Genomic DNA, 19391 nt, shown 5'->3' on the forward strand with positions numbered 1-19391 from the left:
CAGAGCATAGTATATCAGAGACTTCTATTGTCCAAGATACAGATATTTGTTCTACGCCAATCGTCTTCTCCCAGAGCGTGGGCAGTGTGAATGGAATCCAGCAGCGCGTGTGTAGATGGTCTCCAAGCAGTGCTGGGAAGCCTTCCCAGTTGGGTGGTGGAACCGCTCAGGGAACCAGGGGATGGTCTGGGGTGCCTCCAGTTGGATGGTGGTGAACACTACAGTCAACCGGTGTGCTTTTGTGTCTTCAGCTTTTAGGGACTTGCCTTCCTTCACCAGCATCAGATATCAGCTGCTCCTTGGGTCCATGTAGAAATTTAGCTGCTGTGGTGCCTGGCTGAGGCAAATATCACCCCCAGCCAAAGCTGTCCATCTGGGCTTCCTTCTTAAATGTGGGAGTGCAGTTTCAGTAACAACAAAGAACATTCTCATGCCTTCCTTTTCTGGATTCAAAGATCAAAGTGCCCTGTTCTTGCCACACATCCTTCTCTCTGACATCTAGATTGCGAACAGCACATGTGCCATTGAACCTCCAGGGCTCCTTCAGATCAGGCCTTTTCTAAGAGTCTGCATTTGACACATGCAATGTTTATTTTTCAGAAGATACTAGCTTAGGAGTGGCGACACTAGTGCCCATCCAGGCTGCTCAACTGTCTGCTGGGGTTGAACCAGTTTGTAAAAGTTATCAGTTCCTGGGACCTGAAGGAAATGTGGATATTGAGTTGATTGATAAGTCTGCAAACAGATACAGGTAAGAATGGGAGACGCTAATTGTTTCAAAGAATTCTACTATAAAGGAAGTAAATGCTGTGTGATATTTACTCATATACACCTACATGATAGGATACATGATCCATCCCTATGGACATCTGAAATTTTGTCAGTGTTCTCTGTATTCTATGCACTGAGTTGGTATTTTAATTTCAACATATGTAGAATACAGAGAAACTGGGGCCCAGAAAACCTAATGAAGTCCCCAGAGGTTCCTACAGTTGTGAAAATCACAGATGGGTCTTGCACCTGGCTCCACCCAAACACCACATCTCTCTGCACTTGTGTTCTTTCAATCAAAGTTCTGGGGTTAGCCAGCATGACTATCACTCTGGCTCTTTTCAGCGCCCACTTTCCTGCGGCTGGCTTCTATCTGTGGCCAGCGGTAGGCCTTGGCTTCTTGGTAACAGCAGCAGTGACTGTGAAGATTGCTTTTGATTCTTGGAATCAACGCCTGGGCCTGACATTACAGCACCAGGAGCAGTGGATGGCGGCAGGGCCTTTGTTTGAGATCTCTGTGGAGCCTGAGGGGGTCATTGCTGAAATCCACCTCCCCCACATCGTCTCCCTCCCAGGTAAAGAGGGACGAGGGGAGGCAGTGGGCCAGTGGGAACGTTATCTGATGGGCTTTGTGGTTGTCCTACAGCAAATGAGGTCGATGTCTCTTGGTTCCAAGTCGCCCATTTTAAGGATGAAGGAATGGTCCTAGAACCGCCAAGCCGAGTGGAGCCTTTCTATGCCGTGCTGGAAAACCCCAGCTTCTCTCTGATGGGGATCCTGCTGAGATTCGCCAGTGGGACAGGTGTTTCTGTCCCCATCACGTCCTTGACACTGATCTATTATCACTTCCACCCTGAAGATATTAAATTTCACTTGTACCTCATCCCCAGTGACCCCTTGTTAACGAAGGTAAGGCTGGAGAAGCTGTGAGAATTACATGGCAGTTTCTCACCTTGGACCTTCCAACTCTGTATTAAACAGAAAAGTGAAGGCACAGCTTTCACTGATAGAAGCATGAATCACCCTCCCTGAGGTCATTCTGCAGGTGCTGCCTCTTGAGCCATGTGCAAGGATCTGCAATAGGAATTCTGTTCTTCTGAAAATGGAGCTGCCTTCTCTGGGTTTTACGGAGAAGGAAAATACGAGATGAGACTTATGGGGACTGGCAGAGAGTAATGCAGAGATTTCATTGAGGAATTTCAAAGTAATAGGATCTAATTTAAATACCCTCCCCAAACATACACGATACATGCACACCCCTCTGAAGTCTTTTCCCTGTGCAGTGGTATCTCCCTCCAGCACATTTGTGATAGGCTCAGAGTCCCCCAACCATTCCTGGGTTAGTGCTGAAGCAGATACACCGGTCTTTGTCGCTGGAGAGCTACTGCTTTCCCACATAAAGTATCACTTCTGTCCCTCATCCTGGATCGAGCGGTTCCAGGGGAAGCACACACACACACACACATACACACACACACACACAGAGGTAGAGACATAGGATAACCCGTCATTGTTATAGTGATGTATTTGGTTATTTTAGTTCCAATCTCCTATTACCATAATTTCTTTTAAATGTGTCTACTCATTTAAAACACTTTTTTTAAAATTTTTATTTATTTATGATAGTCACACACAGAGAGAGAGAGAGAGAGAGGCAGAGACACAGGCAGAGGGAGAAGCAGACTCCATGCACCGGGAGCCTGATGTGGGATTCGATCCCGGGTCTCCAGGATCATGCCCTGGGCCAAAGGCAGGCGCCAAACCACTGCGCCACCCAGGGATCCCTAAAACACTTTTTAAAAAGATTTCTAGAATGTAATCTTTACCCTAACCTGGGGCTCGATTTCAACACTCTGAGATGGAGTGACATGCTCTACTGACTGAGCCAGCCAGGCACCCCTAAAATAATTCTTCATCAGAGATGGCACTGTCTTTCCTCCTTCCTTTGCTTTTTATCCCTGTGGAGCTGTTACTCTTTACTAGCATGTGTGTAGTGACTCCTTGAGAGCCCATTGCCTCCCTCCCCTGCCTCTGCCCCACCGGAGTTTCATTCCCTTCCTGATACAATTTGAAAGTTTTCTTCCACTTGATCTTCCAATTCCAATTGGTGTATCAGCATTGGACATCCTTCCCTTCAAACGGATATACGGATTTCTTTTAACATGAATCAAATAGGCAGATAGGGCAGCCCGGGTGGCTCAGCGGTTTAGCGCCGCCTTCAGCCCAGGGCCTGATCCTGGAGATCTGGGATCGAGTCCCACATCGGGCTCCCTGCATGGAGCCTGCTTCTCCCTCTGCCTGTCTCTCTCTCTCTCTCGTCTATGAATAAATAATAAATAAATCTTTAAAAAAAAAACAAATAGGCAGATAATTGTATTGCTCCCTAATTTTCACAGTAGACACACCTTGTATACAGCACCCAGATCAAGAAGTGGAACATCACCAGCTTCTCCTTCCCCTTCCTGCCTCCTTCAAATCAATACCCATCAAGAGCATTTACTAACTGGACACTTACACTGTAATTGATCTTGATAGTGATTCTTGCTCGTTAATTCCGTAAAGTGTCTATTGAGCTGTCGCTGAGACTCTCAAATGCTGTTATTATTTTGTTGTTTCAGTTCTATTCTGTGTCTTTGGAGGCTCCTCGAATAGTTCTGAAGGCTCCTCTGCTCTGTTTCTGGGCCTCTCTGGTGATGTCACAGCTGTATTGGTGCACGGGTAGTAGAGCATTTCATGGGGCAGCAGCCTTGTGATGCAGGGAAGTCGTCTATACCCTCATCCCTCATAGATCCAGCTGCAGACTGGGTGGTCCCCTGCCAGGGCAAACAGAAAGAATTGTCTTTGTCTGAAGCTTTGAGGAGCACTCAGACAATTCCTGCCACATTATAGGAAGAATGATCAATCTATACAGAGATTTGTGATAAAAAGAATTGCCTTGGGAGGAGGCACCTGGATGGCTCAGTTGTTTAAGCTTATGACTTTTCATTTTGGCTTAGGTCATGATCTCAAGATCACGAGATGGAGCCACCAAGTCAGGCTCTGCTGAATGTAGAGACTGCTTAAGATTCTCTCTCCATTTAACACCCCCTCCCCCCGAAAATAGAAATAAATCCCTTGGCTCTGAGATAACCACCAGTAAAATTTTGTTAATACATCCTTCCATGGGGCACCTGTATGACTTAGTCGGAGGAGCATGCAACTTTGAGTCTCAGGATTGAGTTTGAACCACCCATTGGGTGTAGAGATTTCTTAAAAATAAAATCCTAAGAGAACTATATCTCCTCATGCACAGAGGCATAAATCTTTACATCATTTGAATCATATCATACATGCTACTTATATAACATATGGAGGACTTTGTGTGCCACTACCTTTGCTTTATTACTTTTAGCTTTGTCCTCTGATTTGCTTCTGCTTCTTCCTCAGGCAATAGATGATGAAGAAGCTAAGTTTCATGGTGTGCGTCTGCAGACCTCACCCCCAGTGGACCCCCTGAATTTTGGTTCCCGTTATATCGTGTCCAGTAATGCTCATCTGGAGATAATACCTGAGGTTGGTAGAATTGAATCTAACTCAGATTTAACTCAGGCTTCAAAATGTTATGTTCTTCGGAAAACAATGGAAGACTAATGCAGGGTTAGTAGCTCCGGTGATTATTCTCTGAACCACACCCTGATAAAAGCTTGGCTACCTTTCCTTTCAGGGATAATACTATTTCTGAAAATTGTAACCTTAAAAGCTGTTGACCTTCCTCCCTCTTTTCACCCTCAACCAGCTATGAGACTGTGTAGGAAATGATCATAATTCAGTGGCCAGTTCACTGTTGGCAAACAGGACTTTCCACACATACCCCCTCCCTCCACCCCTTGATGCTGTGATTCAAGTGGTGTGTTTCCTCTAGGAGTTGAAATTATCCTACAGGAGTCCTGGAGAAATCCAGATATTCTCCAAAGTCTATGCTGGGAGGATGAAGGAACCAATCATACTTGAAATTGCTGAAAAAAGACACAAGACTTTGGTCTGGCGCACTTTGGTGAAGCCAGGTAGGTGACAATATGAGTCTAAAATTTGGGGGGAGGAAAAAAATCATGCACCTCTCTCCCCTTGGTTGTAGTGTAGTGTGTCAGAGGAGAAGGTCTGTGTATGGTCCCAAGTACAGTTTATTTTATTATTTTTTTATAGAATTTTTGTTTATTTTTTATTTATTTATGATAGTCACACAGAGAGAGAGAGAGGGAGATAGAGGCAGAGACACAGGCAGAGGGAGAAGCAGGCTCCATGCAGGGAGCCCGACGTGGGATTCGATCGCGGGTCTCCCGGATCGCGCCCTGGGCCAAAGGCAGGCGCCAAACCGCTGTGCCACCCGGGGATCCCCAACTACAGTTTATAGTCAATGTTGTGTTGAAAAAAGTGTTGGCACTGGTCTTCTGTGCCTGGGATAGAGGTGGCTGTTGGAGTTGAAAATTGGAACCTCTCCTACCTAGGAGATGATGCACAGGAGATGCTAATCATAAGAATCAGAAGGTGCATAAACTTGGTTTAATCCTGTCTTTTGGGCAATTTTATACTTGTTGGCATAAATGGAGACTAAGCAGCTGCTGAAGGAGGGAGGACATAAAATGTCTCAGAACTTTAAACAACAGCAGGACTTTTAGAAAGAAAGCATAAGGCCATGTTGAAGGCTTAATGATAAACACTAGTTATTTTCCCAAATGGTTGCTCCAGTCAGCAAATGTCCCACCGACTTACAAGTGTGTTCAACTTACAAATTCTGAACTATCAACAATTTCAGTGTTCTAGAGTTTAAAGAATATCGACACTTATTGATCAAATGTACTCACTCAATGATGGCATTTCATATCAAAAATACATTTACCTAGAGGATAATGAGGAACAGTATGATTATTTTTACCGTACCTTTCGCATTTCCTCACATTGACTTCTAAATAGAAATAGAAATAAAAGGAAAAATGAGTTCCCTTGTTGGATGCATTTCCTTAATACGCAGTAAGTGATCTTCTACTTAATTGGGTGCCATTGGTATATGATGTTTCAATGGGATCTTTAAGTTAAGGAAGTGGAGTTAAATTACTTCAGTGGGTTACATCAAAGACCAGAGAAACTACAGGGTTGCCTGAATGGCTCAGTCAGAAGAACGTGTGACTCTTGATCTCGGGGTTGTGAGTTTGAGCCCCATGTTGGCTGTACAGATTACTAAATGAATAAAACAAGAAGAAACCACTTACAAATAAAGAAAAGAACACCTAGATAAAGGTATGTGGTTCATTTCATTCTCCAACTTCTCCTCCTTTCCTAGTGGATCTCCAGTTTCATTCTGCAGCAGCCCCTCCTCCTCTCTCAGGTGAGTGCAATGCTTCCACCAAAAGTCAGAAGGATGTGTCTGATTTCAGGAGGTGTTTGAGTGGTGTGATGTGGCTCAATAAGAGATCATACCTTCTCTTCATTTACAAAGACCCAGTGGTGTCAGAGACAAAGAAGGAGCCTGAGCCACTTCAGGAGCCTCACCCAAACTTGTGAGGGGGTGTAATATGCAGACTCTGAGCATGCAACCAATCTTATTGGGGAACACATATTGCATCTGATGAGCTATAGGTGAAAGTAGTTTGATATGGCGGGACATGAAATTTTGAGGGAGGAAGGCCCCATGAGACCAGAGAGGCAGGCAAGAAGCAGACGTTGAAAGTATAAGGATGATGGTTGAAATCTTTTGGACATTAGGCCGAAGGCCAACGGGGGAATTTTGCAGGGTAGGTAGCAATGCATTCACTTTTCTCAAGAGTGTGGATGAATGTGGGCAAGGAACGGACAGGAAGTGGGAACCGGGTTATGAGACTGCTGTGAAAATCAAGAACAGGGATTAGCTGGGCATTGGTTAAGGTTCCTGGAGTTGGTAGGTAGCAGAGAAAGAAATGATTCAAAGTAAGGAGTCAAGAGGCACCTGGCTGCTGGCTCTGTTGGAAGAACTTGTGATTCCTGATCTTGAGGTTGTGAGTTCAAGCCCATGTTGGGAATAGAGATTACTAAAAAAGTAAAATAATAAAGCCTTTTTAACATAAGTAAATAAAATAAGGAATAAAGATCAAGGGACTCCCTTCTGCCTTCCATGTTGTTGGCTTTGACTGTCAGGCTCCACATAGTAAAAGTGACAGTCCTCCTATCTCAAAACAGATCATCCAGGAGGAGAAAGATAGCATCTCCTGATGCCCCTCAGTGAAGAGAAGACTCTCCTCAGGTGTCACATTGGCTTGAAATGGCAATAGACCCATTTCCTGGCCAGCTGGTGGTGTTGTCAGGAGGTCCAGAGAGGCAGACTAGCTAAAGAAAATCAGGCCCCACACCTGGAGTCGCAATTGGGTTCCAACCCAACCACAGATCTTGGGTAAGCATGAGCTAAGGATGATTTCACAAAGAAAATGAAAAGGATTTATGCAGGTGGTGAGTGTGTGGCACCAGCAAAAGGTCTCCACCCTTCCTATTATGCAAGCTCTTGAGCAAGAGATATCTGTCACCCGTTGTCACAAGATAAAGCTGAGCCTGGTTTTCTCTCTCTAGAAGACCTTTCAGAAGCTGCTGCCAGCCCACATCTTTGCCAGCCAAATCTCCATTCTGGCCACCATGCACTGTGAAGCATGACATCTCTCTTCCTCTTTTTCCCTTTTGGCCTGGTGGCATCTTGTATTTCATACAAGATCCTACTCCTTCAGATCTTCTTTTGATACTAAGTCTTCTGTGAAGACTTTGCTTTAAAGTCTAGTCATCCTATCCTTTCTGACCCAAAGGCTTTGGTTGCATTTTTCCCTCATGAAATCAGGGTAATTAAAAGGATCATGATGGCAAATGCAACTTACTGACTGCCTGTAGCATGCCAAATATTCAGGTATGTATATTTGTGCTTTATATACCCCATTTCTGTCTATCCCTGTGAATAAACTTTGACTTGCTCCCCCACAGAATCATGGAGGAGGTTTGGAGCTAACATGGCAATGGCTGTTACTTCACACACCCTGCACTCATGGGGTTTCTATTCCAGCAGGTGGAAACAACAAAGCTGATTGCACAGTGCTTATCAAAATAACAGTTGTGGATGTGTTCCAAAGGAATATTAGGGGGGTTTAGGAGAGAATAATACACGGGCTCATTTCGAACATTGAGTGAGTTAAAATGTTTCAGAGTGCATCCTAGAGAGGGGTAAAAAGGTGAAGTTTATGTCCAGTTAAGAAGATTGAGTATAAGTTGTTAAACATTGGGTAAGATGACCACAACCAATGCAGCGAGACTAGGTTAAGATGAGAATCTTTCTGAAAACAGAAAACTGATTATTCCAATTGAGGAGTCATCAAAAGTACAGTTCCAATGACTTTTCAATATAAGCACCAAGACATCAGAGAAGTCAGATCATTAAATTAAACTGTTTGGTTATAGGAGCAGATGACTGGACATTAACGATCTGTGCCATTGTGTTAAGAACGAAAGTTCTAAGTGCGTAAGTTATAAGTCGGAAGCATTCATACTTTTAGCTTCTAAAGTGGCTTAGTAAGTTAAGCATCCAACTCTTGATTTTGGCTCAGGTCATGATCTCAGGGTCATGAGATTGGGCCCTGAGTTGGGCTCTAAGCACAGCATGGAGCCTGCTTAAGGTTCTCTTTCTCCCTCTGCCCTCCTCCCCCTGCTGGAGCTCTCTTTCTCAAAAAAAAAAAAAAAAAAAAGAAAAGAAAAAAAAAGGCTAAAACAGTCATGGTAGAACTGAATGAACTGAGAAACAAGAAAGTGATGTGATTTGGCCAAGGTCACACAGGTATTACATATGGGAACCAGCATGAACCCTGAGTCAGCATGAGGCAAAATACCTTCTTCTCTCCAGTGATCCTGGTATACACTTTTAAAGAAGATCCCTGAGGGTGGGGAGCTAGTCTAGACCACCTGCACCTCCGGTATCATGCATATCAATGTATGAACTTGAAGGGTGTTAGAAGATGAATAGATGAGTGTACAGCAAAATAGAGCCTCTTCAGGATTCCAATGAAAACTGGAAAGTAATGATGGAGAGGTGCTCTAAGCTTGGAGGGAGGGGATGGGATGGGATTGAAGTAGAGGAATCATTGAGTTTCCCTAAATTCATAGACCCATGAAAATGGACTGGGAATCCTGAAGATGTGCATGTAAGGTCTGTCTGGGCAACATGCAAAAGAGAATGAACATTATCTCCACAGAGAATTATGTCTTTAAGGGCCATCTGGGTGGCCCAGTCAGTTAAGCATCTGGCTCCTGATCTCAGTTCTGGGTTTGATCTCAGGGTCATGTGTTCAAGCCCTGAGTTAGGCTTCACACTGGGCATGGAGCTTACTTCAGGGAAAAAGGAAATATGTCTTATGTCTTATGTAGCTTGTGAACTCCATAAGAGTGCTATCCCTTTCTGAGTCTTCAACTCTTCCTTCTGCCCAGGTAAGGCCTTTCTGAAGGAGCACCGCAGGCAGCTGCAAGCCAGGCTGGGAGACCTAAATGGAGTACTGGATGACCTTCAGGACAGTGACGTCTTCACCGAGGAAGAGAAGGAGCTGGTGCAGCAGTGCCCTACACAGCAGCGGAGGAATGAGACCCTGCTGAGGATGGTGGAGAAGAAAGGGCACCAGGCCCTGGGGGTCCTCTTCCAAAGCCTTCATAGAAGAGATCCTTACCTGATGTCCTACCTCAGCCAGCAGAGTTTACAACAGTGACTCAGGTGGATACTCACGAAGAGAGAATCCAGTGTTCTCCATTGAAAATGAACAAACAGGGGTGCTTGGGTGGTTCAGTGGATTAAGCATCTGACTCTTGATTTCAGGTCAGGTGTTGATCTCAGGGTCATGATGTTGAGCCCTGCATTGGGCTCCACGCACAGCTTGGAGTCTGCTTAAGATCCTCTCCCTCTGCCCCTCCTACCACTCACTCTGCCCCCTTCAAATAAAAAAAAATTGAATAAATCTGTTTTTTTTTTTTTAAAAAAAGGAAGGAAAAAGAAAGGAAGGAAATGCATAAATGAACATGTGATCATTGAGTTCAGTGTCCAAGACAAAAGAGGTCCAAGTAACACCTACTCAACCAACACACAGGTTCTATTGAGGACTGATCTGTAACTTGGCAAATACCTATCACTGTATCCAAAATCTTGAAAATTTTCTTTTTTAAAATTTAAATCTAATTAATTATATATAATGTATTATTGGTTTCAGGAATAGAGTTCAGTGATTCATCAGTCTTATATAATGCCCAGTGCTCATTACATACCAAGCCTTCCTTAATGTCCATCACCCAGTTACCCCATCTGTCCACTCCTTTCCCTCCAGCAATGCTGTTTGCTTCCTATGTTTAAGAGTCTCTTATGATTTGTCTCCCTCTCTGATTTCGTCTTGTTTCATTTTTTCCTCTCTTCCCCTATTATTCTGTTTTGTTTCTTAAACTCCACATGAGTTAGATCATACAATTGTCTTTCTCTGTTTGAGTTATTTCACTTAGCATAATATCCTCTAATTCTACCCACATCATTGCATATAGCAAGATTTCATTTTTTGATGGCTGAGTAGTATTCCATTATGTACACAACTTCATCATCCATTTATCTTTTAATGGACATGTGGGCTCTTTCCATAGTTTGGCTATTGTAGATGTTGCTGCTATAAACATTGGGATGCAGGTTCCCCTTTGGATCACCACATTTGTATCTTTGGGGCAAATACCCGGTAGTGCAATTGCTGGGTCGTAGGGAAGCTCTATTTTCAACTTTTTGAGGAAACTTCCTACTGTTTTCCAAAGTGGCTGCACCATCTTGCATTCCCACCAACAGTGTATGAGGGTTTCCATTTCTCCACATCCTCACCAACATGTGTTGTTTCTTGACTTGTTAAAATTAGCCATTCTGACTGGTGTGAGGTATTGTGGTTGTGATTTGTATTTCTCTGATGCCAAGTGGTGTTAAGCATTTTGTCATGTGCCTGTTGGCAATTTGTATGTCTTCTGAGAAATGTCTGTTCATGTCTTCTGCCCATTTTTTGACTGGATTATTTGTTCTTTAGGTTTTGATTTTGATATGTTCTTTATAGATTTTGGATATTAGCTTTTATCTGATACATTATTTGCCAATATTCTTCTCCCATTCTGTAGGTTGCCTTTTGGTTTTGTTGAGTCTTTCCTTTGTTGTACCAAAGCTTTTTATCCTTATCAAGTCCCAATAGTTCATTTTTGCTTTTGTTTTTCTATACTTTGGAGATGTATCTAGCAAGGCATTGCTGCAGCCAAGGTTACAGAGGTTGCTGCCCATGTTCTTCTCTAGGAAGTTTTTTTTTTTTTACATTTTAAAATTTAAATTCAATTTGCCAGCATATAGTATAACACCCAGTGCTTATCCCATCAAGTGCCTTCCTCGGTGCCCATCACCCAATTACCCCACCCCCCCCTTCTCTAGGATTTTGATGGATTCCTGTCTCACATTTGGGTCTTTCATACATCTTGAGTCTATTTTTGTGTATGGTGTGAGGAAATGGTTCAGTTTTATTTTTCTACATGTAGCTACCCAATTTTTCCAACAGCAGTTGTTGAAGAGACTATGTTTTTTCCATTGGATATTCTTTCCTGCTTTGTTGAAGATTAGTTGACCATAGCATTGAGGGTCTATTTCTGGATTCTCTATTTTGTTCCATTGATCTATGTGTCTGTTTTTGTACCAGTACCATATTGTCTTGATGATCACAGCTTTGTAATAGAGCTTAAAGTCCAGAATTGAGATGCCACCAGTTTGGGGTTTCTTTTTCAACATTCCTTTGGCTAGTCGAGGTCTTTTCTGGTTCCATACAAATTTTAGGATTATTTGTTCTAATTCTGTGAAATAAGTTGATGGTATTTTGAGAGTGATTGCATTGAATGTACATATGTTAAAGACATTTTAACAATATTTGTTCTAATACATTACCATAGAATGTTTTTCCATTTATTTGTATCTTCCTTAATTTTTTCATCAATGTTCTATAGTTTTCTGAGTACAGATCCTTTGCCCCTTTGGTTAGGTTTATTCCTAGGTATCTTATGGTTTTTGGTCCAGTTGTCAATGGGATTGACCCTTAATTTCTCTTCTGCCTCATTGTTAGTGTATAGAAATGCAACTGATTTCTGTGCATTGATTTTATATCTTGCCACTCTACTGAATTCCGGTATGAGTTCTAGTAATCTTGAGGTGGAGTCTTTTGGGTTTTCCATATAGAATATCATGTCATCTGCAAAGAGTGAAAGTTTCACTTCTTCTTAGCTGATTTGGATGCCTTTTATTTCTTTTTGTTGTGTGATTCCTGAGGCTAGGACTTCTTGTAGTAATGTTGAATAACAGTAGTGCATGTGGACATCCCTGTTGTGTTCCTGACTTTAGGGGAAAAGCTCTCAGTTTTTCCCCATTGAGAAGGATATTCACTGTGGGCTTTTTATTTTATTTTATTTTTATTTATTTATTTATTTATTTATTTATTTTTTTGGAGGTTTGAACTTGAGTAAGACATTTATAAAAACCTAGACAGGGGCAGTGTCCTCCCCAGCCCAGGTGCCACTAGGCACAGCACAAGAGACTAAAAACTCAACAGAGGGGAAGGCTGGACACTCGGGTTTGGGAGTGTAGGCACCCCACATCTGGCTCAGGGATTTGGGGAGTAAACAAAACCTACTTGGAAAAGAACTGGGGAAGAAAACCAGCAATTGCCTTCTGCAGGGGTAGGGGCAGGAGAGGTAGGGCCAGGGGCAGGAGCATATTTCACATCACTAACCTAACTCGGGAAACTGCAAGGGACCATCTTCAGCTGGCCTTAAGAGGAAGGCCAGATGGATGATGGGAGAATCCACAGGAGGGAAAAGGAGAGGGAACGTGGCTGGGAGGGGGCAACAGCCCCTTCCTTTCTGGGCACAGGAAGGCAGCCAGGGCACCAGGTCCAGGGAGTGACCTCACAAGGACAGCACAGTTTTTGCAGCTTAGAGATCACCCACCTGCCCCCACCCAGCTACTCATTCTGCTCGCCGGCAGGTGTAGGGCCACTCTCCGGCCCCGAGGGAGTGGACGGCTCTGCAGCCTGGGGCCCTGCCTCTTCCTCTGTGTCTCCTCCCTTGGAGGCAGCACTAGCCTCTGCCCCCTTGGCCTGGGGCTCCTGGCTCTCAGGGGTGGCGGCAGCCTTCCCTTCCTGGGCTGTGCCTTCCTCGCCGCAGGCACCGATCTCGCCCTGCTCCTGCTCTTCCTCTGTGGGTGAGGAGGCAGAGGAATCACCCCCACCCTCCTTCCGATTTCTCTTGAAGGACAGACCACTCAATTTGAAAGGCTTCTTGAAAGAGAATTTCTTCTTCTTCTTGGGGGTCTCCTTGGCGGGGGCATCCCCCTTGACCTCAGCGCCCTGGCTAGGGGGTGCTGGCTCGATGCCATCGCCAGTGGCCCCGGCTGCCTCCTCTGTTCCGTTCACGGGGGGCGACTCCCCTTCACCCTTGGGGGATAAGTCTCCATTGCTTTTCACGTGGCCATTCTCCTGTCCGTTGGCCTTAGCAGGGGAAGCGCCTGCTGCCTCCTCGGCGGTCACGTCGCCCCGGGGAGCCTTGGAGCTCTGGCTGCCCATGATGGGGGGGGGGGTCTGCTGGGGGGCGCCCGGGGCGGCCCCGGGCTCGCGCCGCAGGGGATAGTTCGGCCGGGTCGGCCTGGCCGGCGGAGGGGTGGGGCTCGCGCCTGAGGGGGAGGGGTATGGGGGGAACCGAGCTGCACCCCCTCTCGGCACCCGACCCGCTAGCTACGCCCGCCACCGCTCCGCTCCGCGCCAGAATGCCCTGTGGGCTTTTTATATATGGCTTTTATGCTATTGGGGTATGTTCCCTCTATCCCTACACTGTGAAGAGTTTTAATCAATAAAGGGGTGCTGTACTTTGTCAAATGCTTTTTCTGCATCTATTGAGAGTATCATATGATTCTTGTCATTTGTTTTATTAATGTAGTTTATCACATTAACTGATTTGCAGATGGTTAACCACCCTTGCAGCCCATAAATCCCAAATGATCATTGTGCATAATCCTTTTAATATCCAGTTGGATCCTTAGTATTTTGGTGAGAATTTTTGCATCCATGTTTACCAGGGATTTTGGTCTGTAATTCTCCATTTTGGTGGGATCTTTGGTTTTGGAACTAAGATAATGCTGCCTTCATAGAGATTGGAAGTTTTCCTTCCATTTCTATTTCTTGAAAGAGCTTCTTAAGAATAAACATTAATTCTTCTTTAAATGTTTGGTAGAAATCCTCTGGGAAGCCATCTGGCCCAGGACTCTTGTTTATTGAGAGTTTTTTTTTTTTTTTTTTTTTCTGCTTCAATTTACTTGCTGGCTATAGGTCTGTTCAGATTTTCTATTTCTTCCAATTTCAGTTTTGGTATTTTATACATCTTTAAGAATAGATCCATTTTATCCAGATTGCCTAATTTTTGGCATATAGTTGCTCATGATATGTTCTTGTAATTGTTTGTATTTCTCCCATGTTGGTTGTGATCTCTCCTCTTTCATTCATGATTTTATTTATTCAGGTCTTTTTTCTTTTTGATAAGTCTGGCCAGGGGTTTATCAATCTTATTAACTCTTTCAAAGAATCAGCTCTTAGTTTCATTGATCTGTTCTACTCTTCTTGTGGTTTCTATTTCATTGATTCCTGCTCTAAACTATATTTCTTTTCTCCTGCTCAGTTTAGGCTTTATTTGCTGTTCTTTCTCCAGCTCCTATAGGTGTAAGGTTAGGTTGTGCTTGAGACCTTTCTTGGTTCTTGGTAAAGGCTTGTGTTGCTATATACTTCCCTCTTAGGACCACCTTTGCATCCTAAAGGCTTTGAACTTTCATTTTCATTTATTTCCATGAATTTTTAAAAATTTTCTTTAATTTCCTAGTTGACCCATTCATTTGTTAGTAGGATGCTCTTTAGCCTCCGTGTATTTGAGTTCTTTCCAAATTTCCTCTTGTGATTGAGCTCCAATTTGAAAGCATCATGGTCTGAAAATATTCAGAGAATGATCCCAGTCTTTTGTACCAGTTGAGATCCAGTATGTGATCTGTGACCCAGTATGTGATCTATTCTGGAGAATGTTCCATGTGCACTTGAGAAGAATGTGCATTCTGCTGCTTTAGGAGGAATGCTCTGAATATATCTGTGAAGCCCATCTGGTCCAATGTGTCATTCAAAGCCCTTGTTTCCTTGTTGATCTGCTTAGTTTATCTGTCCATTGCCATGAGTGGGGTGTTTAAATCCCCTACTATTATTGTATTACTATCAATGTGTTTCTTTAATTTTGTTATTAATTGGCTTATATAACTGGCTGCTTCCATGTTAGGGACATAAATCTTTACAATTGTGAGATCTTCTTTTTTTAAGATTTTATTTCATTTCATTTATTTTCATTTCATTTATTTATTTCATTCATAGAGATGCAGGCAGAGACACAGGCAGAGGGAGAAGCAGGCAGAGGGAGAAGCAGGATCCACGCAGGGAGCCCGACGTGGGACTCTATCCCGGGTCTCCAGGATCACACCCCGGGCTGTAGGCGGTGCTAAACTGCTGCACCACTGGGGCTGCCCCAATTATGAGATCTTCTTGTTGGATAGACCCTTTAATTATGATATAGTGTCCTTCCATCTCTTATTACAGAGAGATGGTTTAAAATCTAATTTGTCTGATATAAGAATTACTACACTAGCTTTCTTTTGACATCCATTAGCATAATAAATGGTTTCCCACCCCCTCACTTTAAATCTAGTGATTTCTTTGGGTCTAAAATGAGTCTCTTGCAGATAGCATATTGATGGGTCTTGCTTTTTATCTAATCTGATATTTTGTCTTTTGATTGGGGCATTTAGCCCATTTATATTCAGACTAACTATTGAAAGATATAAATTTAGGGGCACCTGGGTGCCTCAGTGGTTGAGCATCTGCCTTCAGCTCAGGTCGTGATCCCAGGGTCCTGGGACTGAGTCCTGCATCAGGCTTCCTGCAGGGAGCCTGCGTCTCCCTCTGCCTATGTCTCTGCCTCTCTCCCTGTGTGTCTCTCATGAATAAATAAATAAAATATATATTTTTAAAAAGATGAATTTAGTGCCATTTCATTACCTAAAAAGTCACTGTTTCTGTATATTGTCTCAGTTCCTTTTTGGTCTATGTTATTTTGGGGCTCTCCCTTCCCTTAAAGGCTCCCTTTTATTTTTTATTTTTTTAAAGATTTATTTATTTATTCAGAGGAGAGAGAGAGAGAGAGAGGTAGAGACACAGACAGAGGGAGAAGCAGGCTCCATGCAGGAAGCCTGACGTGGGACTCGTTCCCGGGTCTCCAGGATCATGCCCTAGGCTGCAGGCTGCGCTAAGCCTCTGCGCCACCGGGGCTGCCCCTAAAGGCTCCCTTTTAATATTTCTTGTAGGACTGGTTTGGTAATCACAAATTCTTTTAGTTTCTGTTTATTCTGAAAACTCTTTATATCTTCTTCTATTTTGAATGACATCATAGCTGGATAAAGTATTCCTGGCTGCATATTTTTCTCATTTAACACCCTGAATATATATCATGGCAGTCCTTTCTGCCCTGCCACGTGTCTATGGATAGGTCTGCTGCCAGCCTTATGTTTCTACCCTTGTAGGTTATAGACCTCTTGTCCTGATCTACTTTCAGGATTTTCTTTGTCTCTGAGATTTACAAGTTTCACTGTTATATGTTGAGGTGTTGACTTATTTTTATTGATTTTAAGGGGTGTTCTCTGTGCCTCCTCTATTTGGATGCCTATTTCCTTCCCCAGATTAGGGAAGTTCTCACCTAGAGTTTGCTCTAATGTAACTTCTGTCCCTCTCTCTTTTGTCTTCTTCTGGGATTCCAATTATTCTAATATTGTTTCGCCTTATGGTATCACTTATCTCTCAAATTCGCCCCTCATGATCCAGTAGTTGTTTATCTCTCTTTTTCTCAGCATCTTTACTCTCCATCATTTTGTCTTCTACATCACTAATTCTCTCTTCTGCCTCATTTATCCTAGCTGTTAGAACCTCCATTTTTGGGATCCCTGGGTGGCGCAGCGGTTTAGCGCTTGCCTTTGGCCCAGGGCGCGATCCTGGAGACCCGGGATCGAATCCCACATCGGGCTCCTGGTGCATGGAGCCTGCTTCTCCCTCTGCCTGTGTCTCTGCCTCTCTCTCTCTCTCTGTGACTATCATAAATAAATAAAAATAAAAAAAAAAAGAACCTCCATTTTTTATTGGATCTCATTAATAGCCTTTTTTATTTCCACTTGACTAGATTTTTAGTTCTTTTATTTCTTGAGAAAGGGATTCTCTAGTGTCTTCTATGCTTTTTTTGAGCCCTGCTACTATCTTTATAATCATTATTCTGAACTCTAGTGCTGATATGTTACTTATGTCCATACTGATTAAGTCCCTGGCAGTCAGTACTGCCTCTTGTTTTCTTTTTTGAGGTGAGTTTTTCCAACTTGTCCTTTTACCAGAGAAGAATAGATGGACAAGGGCACAAAATACTAAAATGGCGACAATGACCCCTAAACAAATCAGAAGCTCAAAACTTAAAAAAAAAATATATAGAGAGAGAATATAATCAGACAAGTGAACAGAATTGAGCAATACACTGGACTCTGTGTGTATTTTGATCCACTTGTTAGAAAACTAGATCCCAAAATTGTAACAAAAAAATTTATATGAACAAAAACTTAAATACAATGAAAGGATAGAATGTAACTGTAAAAATGGAAATTAAAAGACAAAAAAATGGAATATAAACAGAGAGGTGAACAGAACAGAGGATTACACTACATCCGGAGTGTATTTTGGTCAGTTTGTTAGAAGAAACTACACTTCAAAATTGTAAAGAAAGAAAAACATAGATATAAAAATAAAATTAAATACATTGAAAGGATAGAATGTAACTATAAAGATAAAAATTTAAAAATCTTTAACAAAACAGAAAAAAAGAGAAAGAGAAAAGTGAATACGACCAGACTGATGAGGAGAATAGAGCCATAAACTACATTTTGGGTGTATTTGGTCTGTTAGAAGAAACTGCATCCCAAAATTAGAAATATGAAAGAAATAGAAAGAAAGAAATTAGAAAATAAGAAAGAAAAACATATATATGTTAAGTTTTTTAGTAACTAGACGGAAATGAGACCGCCAAGGCAAACGAGGGTCCAAGAACAGATTTTATTGCAGGCACCCTAGGGCAAGGTTCCACGACTCACGGGGGGAAAGAGAGTGAGTCGAGGAAGTCGCCCCAAGACAAGGTGGTAGGGGGTTTACATAACGTTGTAAGGCAGAACGGTTTCCTATTGGTTGGCTCATATGCAAAGGAAAGATTGCAATCCAACCAGTCAGAGTGACCCTCACTATGCAGAGGAAGGATTGCAATTCGGCCAGTCAAAGGTGACTTCCTCCTCTGGGGTTTGAAGGGCATTGGGTTCGGTTGGGGAAGTCCAAAGGAGAGGTGTAAGGGTCTGCTCAAGCTGTCAGCAGGTCATTGGTCCATTGGCGTCCCAAGTGGAGGTGGTGACAGGAACCTCAGCCATTTTGGCGTATCCGCCATCTTGATGAGTTTCCCTTCCCGCCTGGCCCCAACAATATATAGAAGATAGAATTAAATACAATTAAATGGTAGAATGTAAATGTAAAAATGAAAATTAAAAAAAAATTAATAAAGAGTTGATAAGGGGCATCCCTGGTGGCTCAGCGGTTTAGCGCTGCCTTCAGTCCAGGGCCTGATCCTGGAGTCCCAGGATCAAGTCCCACCTCAGGCTCCCTGCATGGAGCCTGCTTCTCCCTCTGCCTGTGTCTCTGCCTCTCTCTCTCTCTGTCTCTCATGAATAAATAAAATCTTTAAGAAATATAAAAAATAAAAAAAAATTAAAAAAGAGTTTTGATAAAACAAGAAATTGGTTGAAAAGGAGAGAAAAAATTAAAATTATGGGACTGAAGAATTTTGGGGAAAAGAAACCCACTATGAATTATATACATTGTATTCCTGTAGCCCTGGAGTTTTGCAGTTCTCCAGGTTTGGTGAACTTGGTCTTGGAAGGATGTTCTTGCTGACCTGGGGGAGGGGCATGTGTTGATTCTCAGGTATCTTTGCCCCTGGCGGGACTGCACCGCCCTTGCCAGGGGGCAGGCTAAATAAGCTTCTCAGGATTGCTTTATGTGGCTTTTCCCTGAAGGCTTTCTAGGCAGCCTTAGGGGATGAGAGTGAAAATGGAAGCCTCCCAATCTCCAGCCCTGGAGCTGAAAGCTCAGGAGGTGGGGTGGGGGGGCCCACGCCTCAGCTCTGCCCTTGGGAAAAGCAGTCCATCACTCCCATCTCCCTGGTCCCCATCCGCACCCCGTGTTCACTGAGCCTGGGACTGAGCGTTTCTATCTCAGGCATGACCTGGTTCCAGTCTCCAAATCCTGCAGACTCCTGTGGGTCGCTCCCACGCCGCTCCTCCCTGGGGAGGAAGGGAACATCTCTCGAGTTCTGCCACTTGCTGGGCTCCTGCTCAGAGAATGGTGGCATCGACTGTGCCCCAGTTCCAGTTTATGGCCACCCTGAGCTGAAAGCCC

The 19391-nt window shown here is 43.4% G+C and overlaps 3 protein-coding genes across 9 annotated transcripts in view; 2 read left to right on the plus strand and 1 right to left on the minus strand.

The window, feature by feature from the left end:
* The window catches only part of LOC112645216 (caspase recruitment domain-containing protein 8-like), a 62696-nt gene extending 53324 nt beyond the window's left edge, over positions 1 to 9372 (plus strand). The window contains exons 13-14 of one of the 2 annotated variants that reach the window (XR_007402312.1): positions 6961 to 7171; positions 9235 to 9372. The gene's annotated coding sequence lies outside the window, so the exon portion shown is untranslated. The remainder of the gene's footprint in view (positions 1 to 6960; positions 7172 to 9234) is intronic. The other variant, XR_007402309.1, reaches the window with a different exon arrangement.
* LOC112645217 (caspase recruitment domain-containing protein 8) overlaps positions 1 to 9752 on the plus strand; it is a 55551-nt gene extending 45799 nt beyond the window's left edge. For all 6 annotated transcript variants that reach the window (XM_049094170.1, XM_035707227.2, XM_025424451.3 and 3 more), the window contains 7 exons: positions 601 to 751; positions 1117 to 1346; positions 1418 to 1680; positions 4198 to 4323; positions 4673 to 4814; positions 6089 to 6133; positions 9235 to 9752. In XM_049094170.1, the coding sequence (XP_048950127.1) occupies positions 601 to 751; positions 1117 to 1346; positions 1418 to 1680; positions 4198 to 4323; positions 4673 to 4814; positions 6089 to 6133; positions 9235 to 9506 (1229 nt within the window). In that variant the 3' untranslated portion in view covers positions 9507 to 9752. The remainder of the gene's footprint in view (positions 1 to 600; positions 752 to 1116; positions 1347 to 1417; positions 1681 to 4197; positions 4324 to 4672; positions 4815 to 6088; positions 6134 to 9234) is intronic.
* A 2539-nt stretch (positions 9753 to 12291) lies between these two features.
* LOC112645218 (MARCKS-related protein-like) lies at positions 12292 to 13604 on the minus strand. Its single transcript, XM_035707246.2, has one exon. The coding sequence runs from the start codon at positions 13401 to 13403 to the stop codon at positions 12804 to 12806; it is 600 nt and encodes a 199-aa protein (XP_035563139.1). The 5' UTR covers positions 13404 to 13604; the 3' UTR covers positions 12292 to 12803.
* Positions 13605 to 19391: the final 5787 nt, after the last annotated feature.

This window comes from Canis lupus, chromosome 1 (assembly GCF_003254725.2).
Source record: "Canis lupus dingo isolate Sandy chromosome 1, ASM325472v2, whole genome shotgun sequence".
Taxonomy (NCBI): Eukaryota; Metazoa; Chordata; class Mammalia; order Carnivora; family Canidae; genus Canis; species Canis lupus.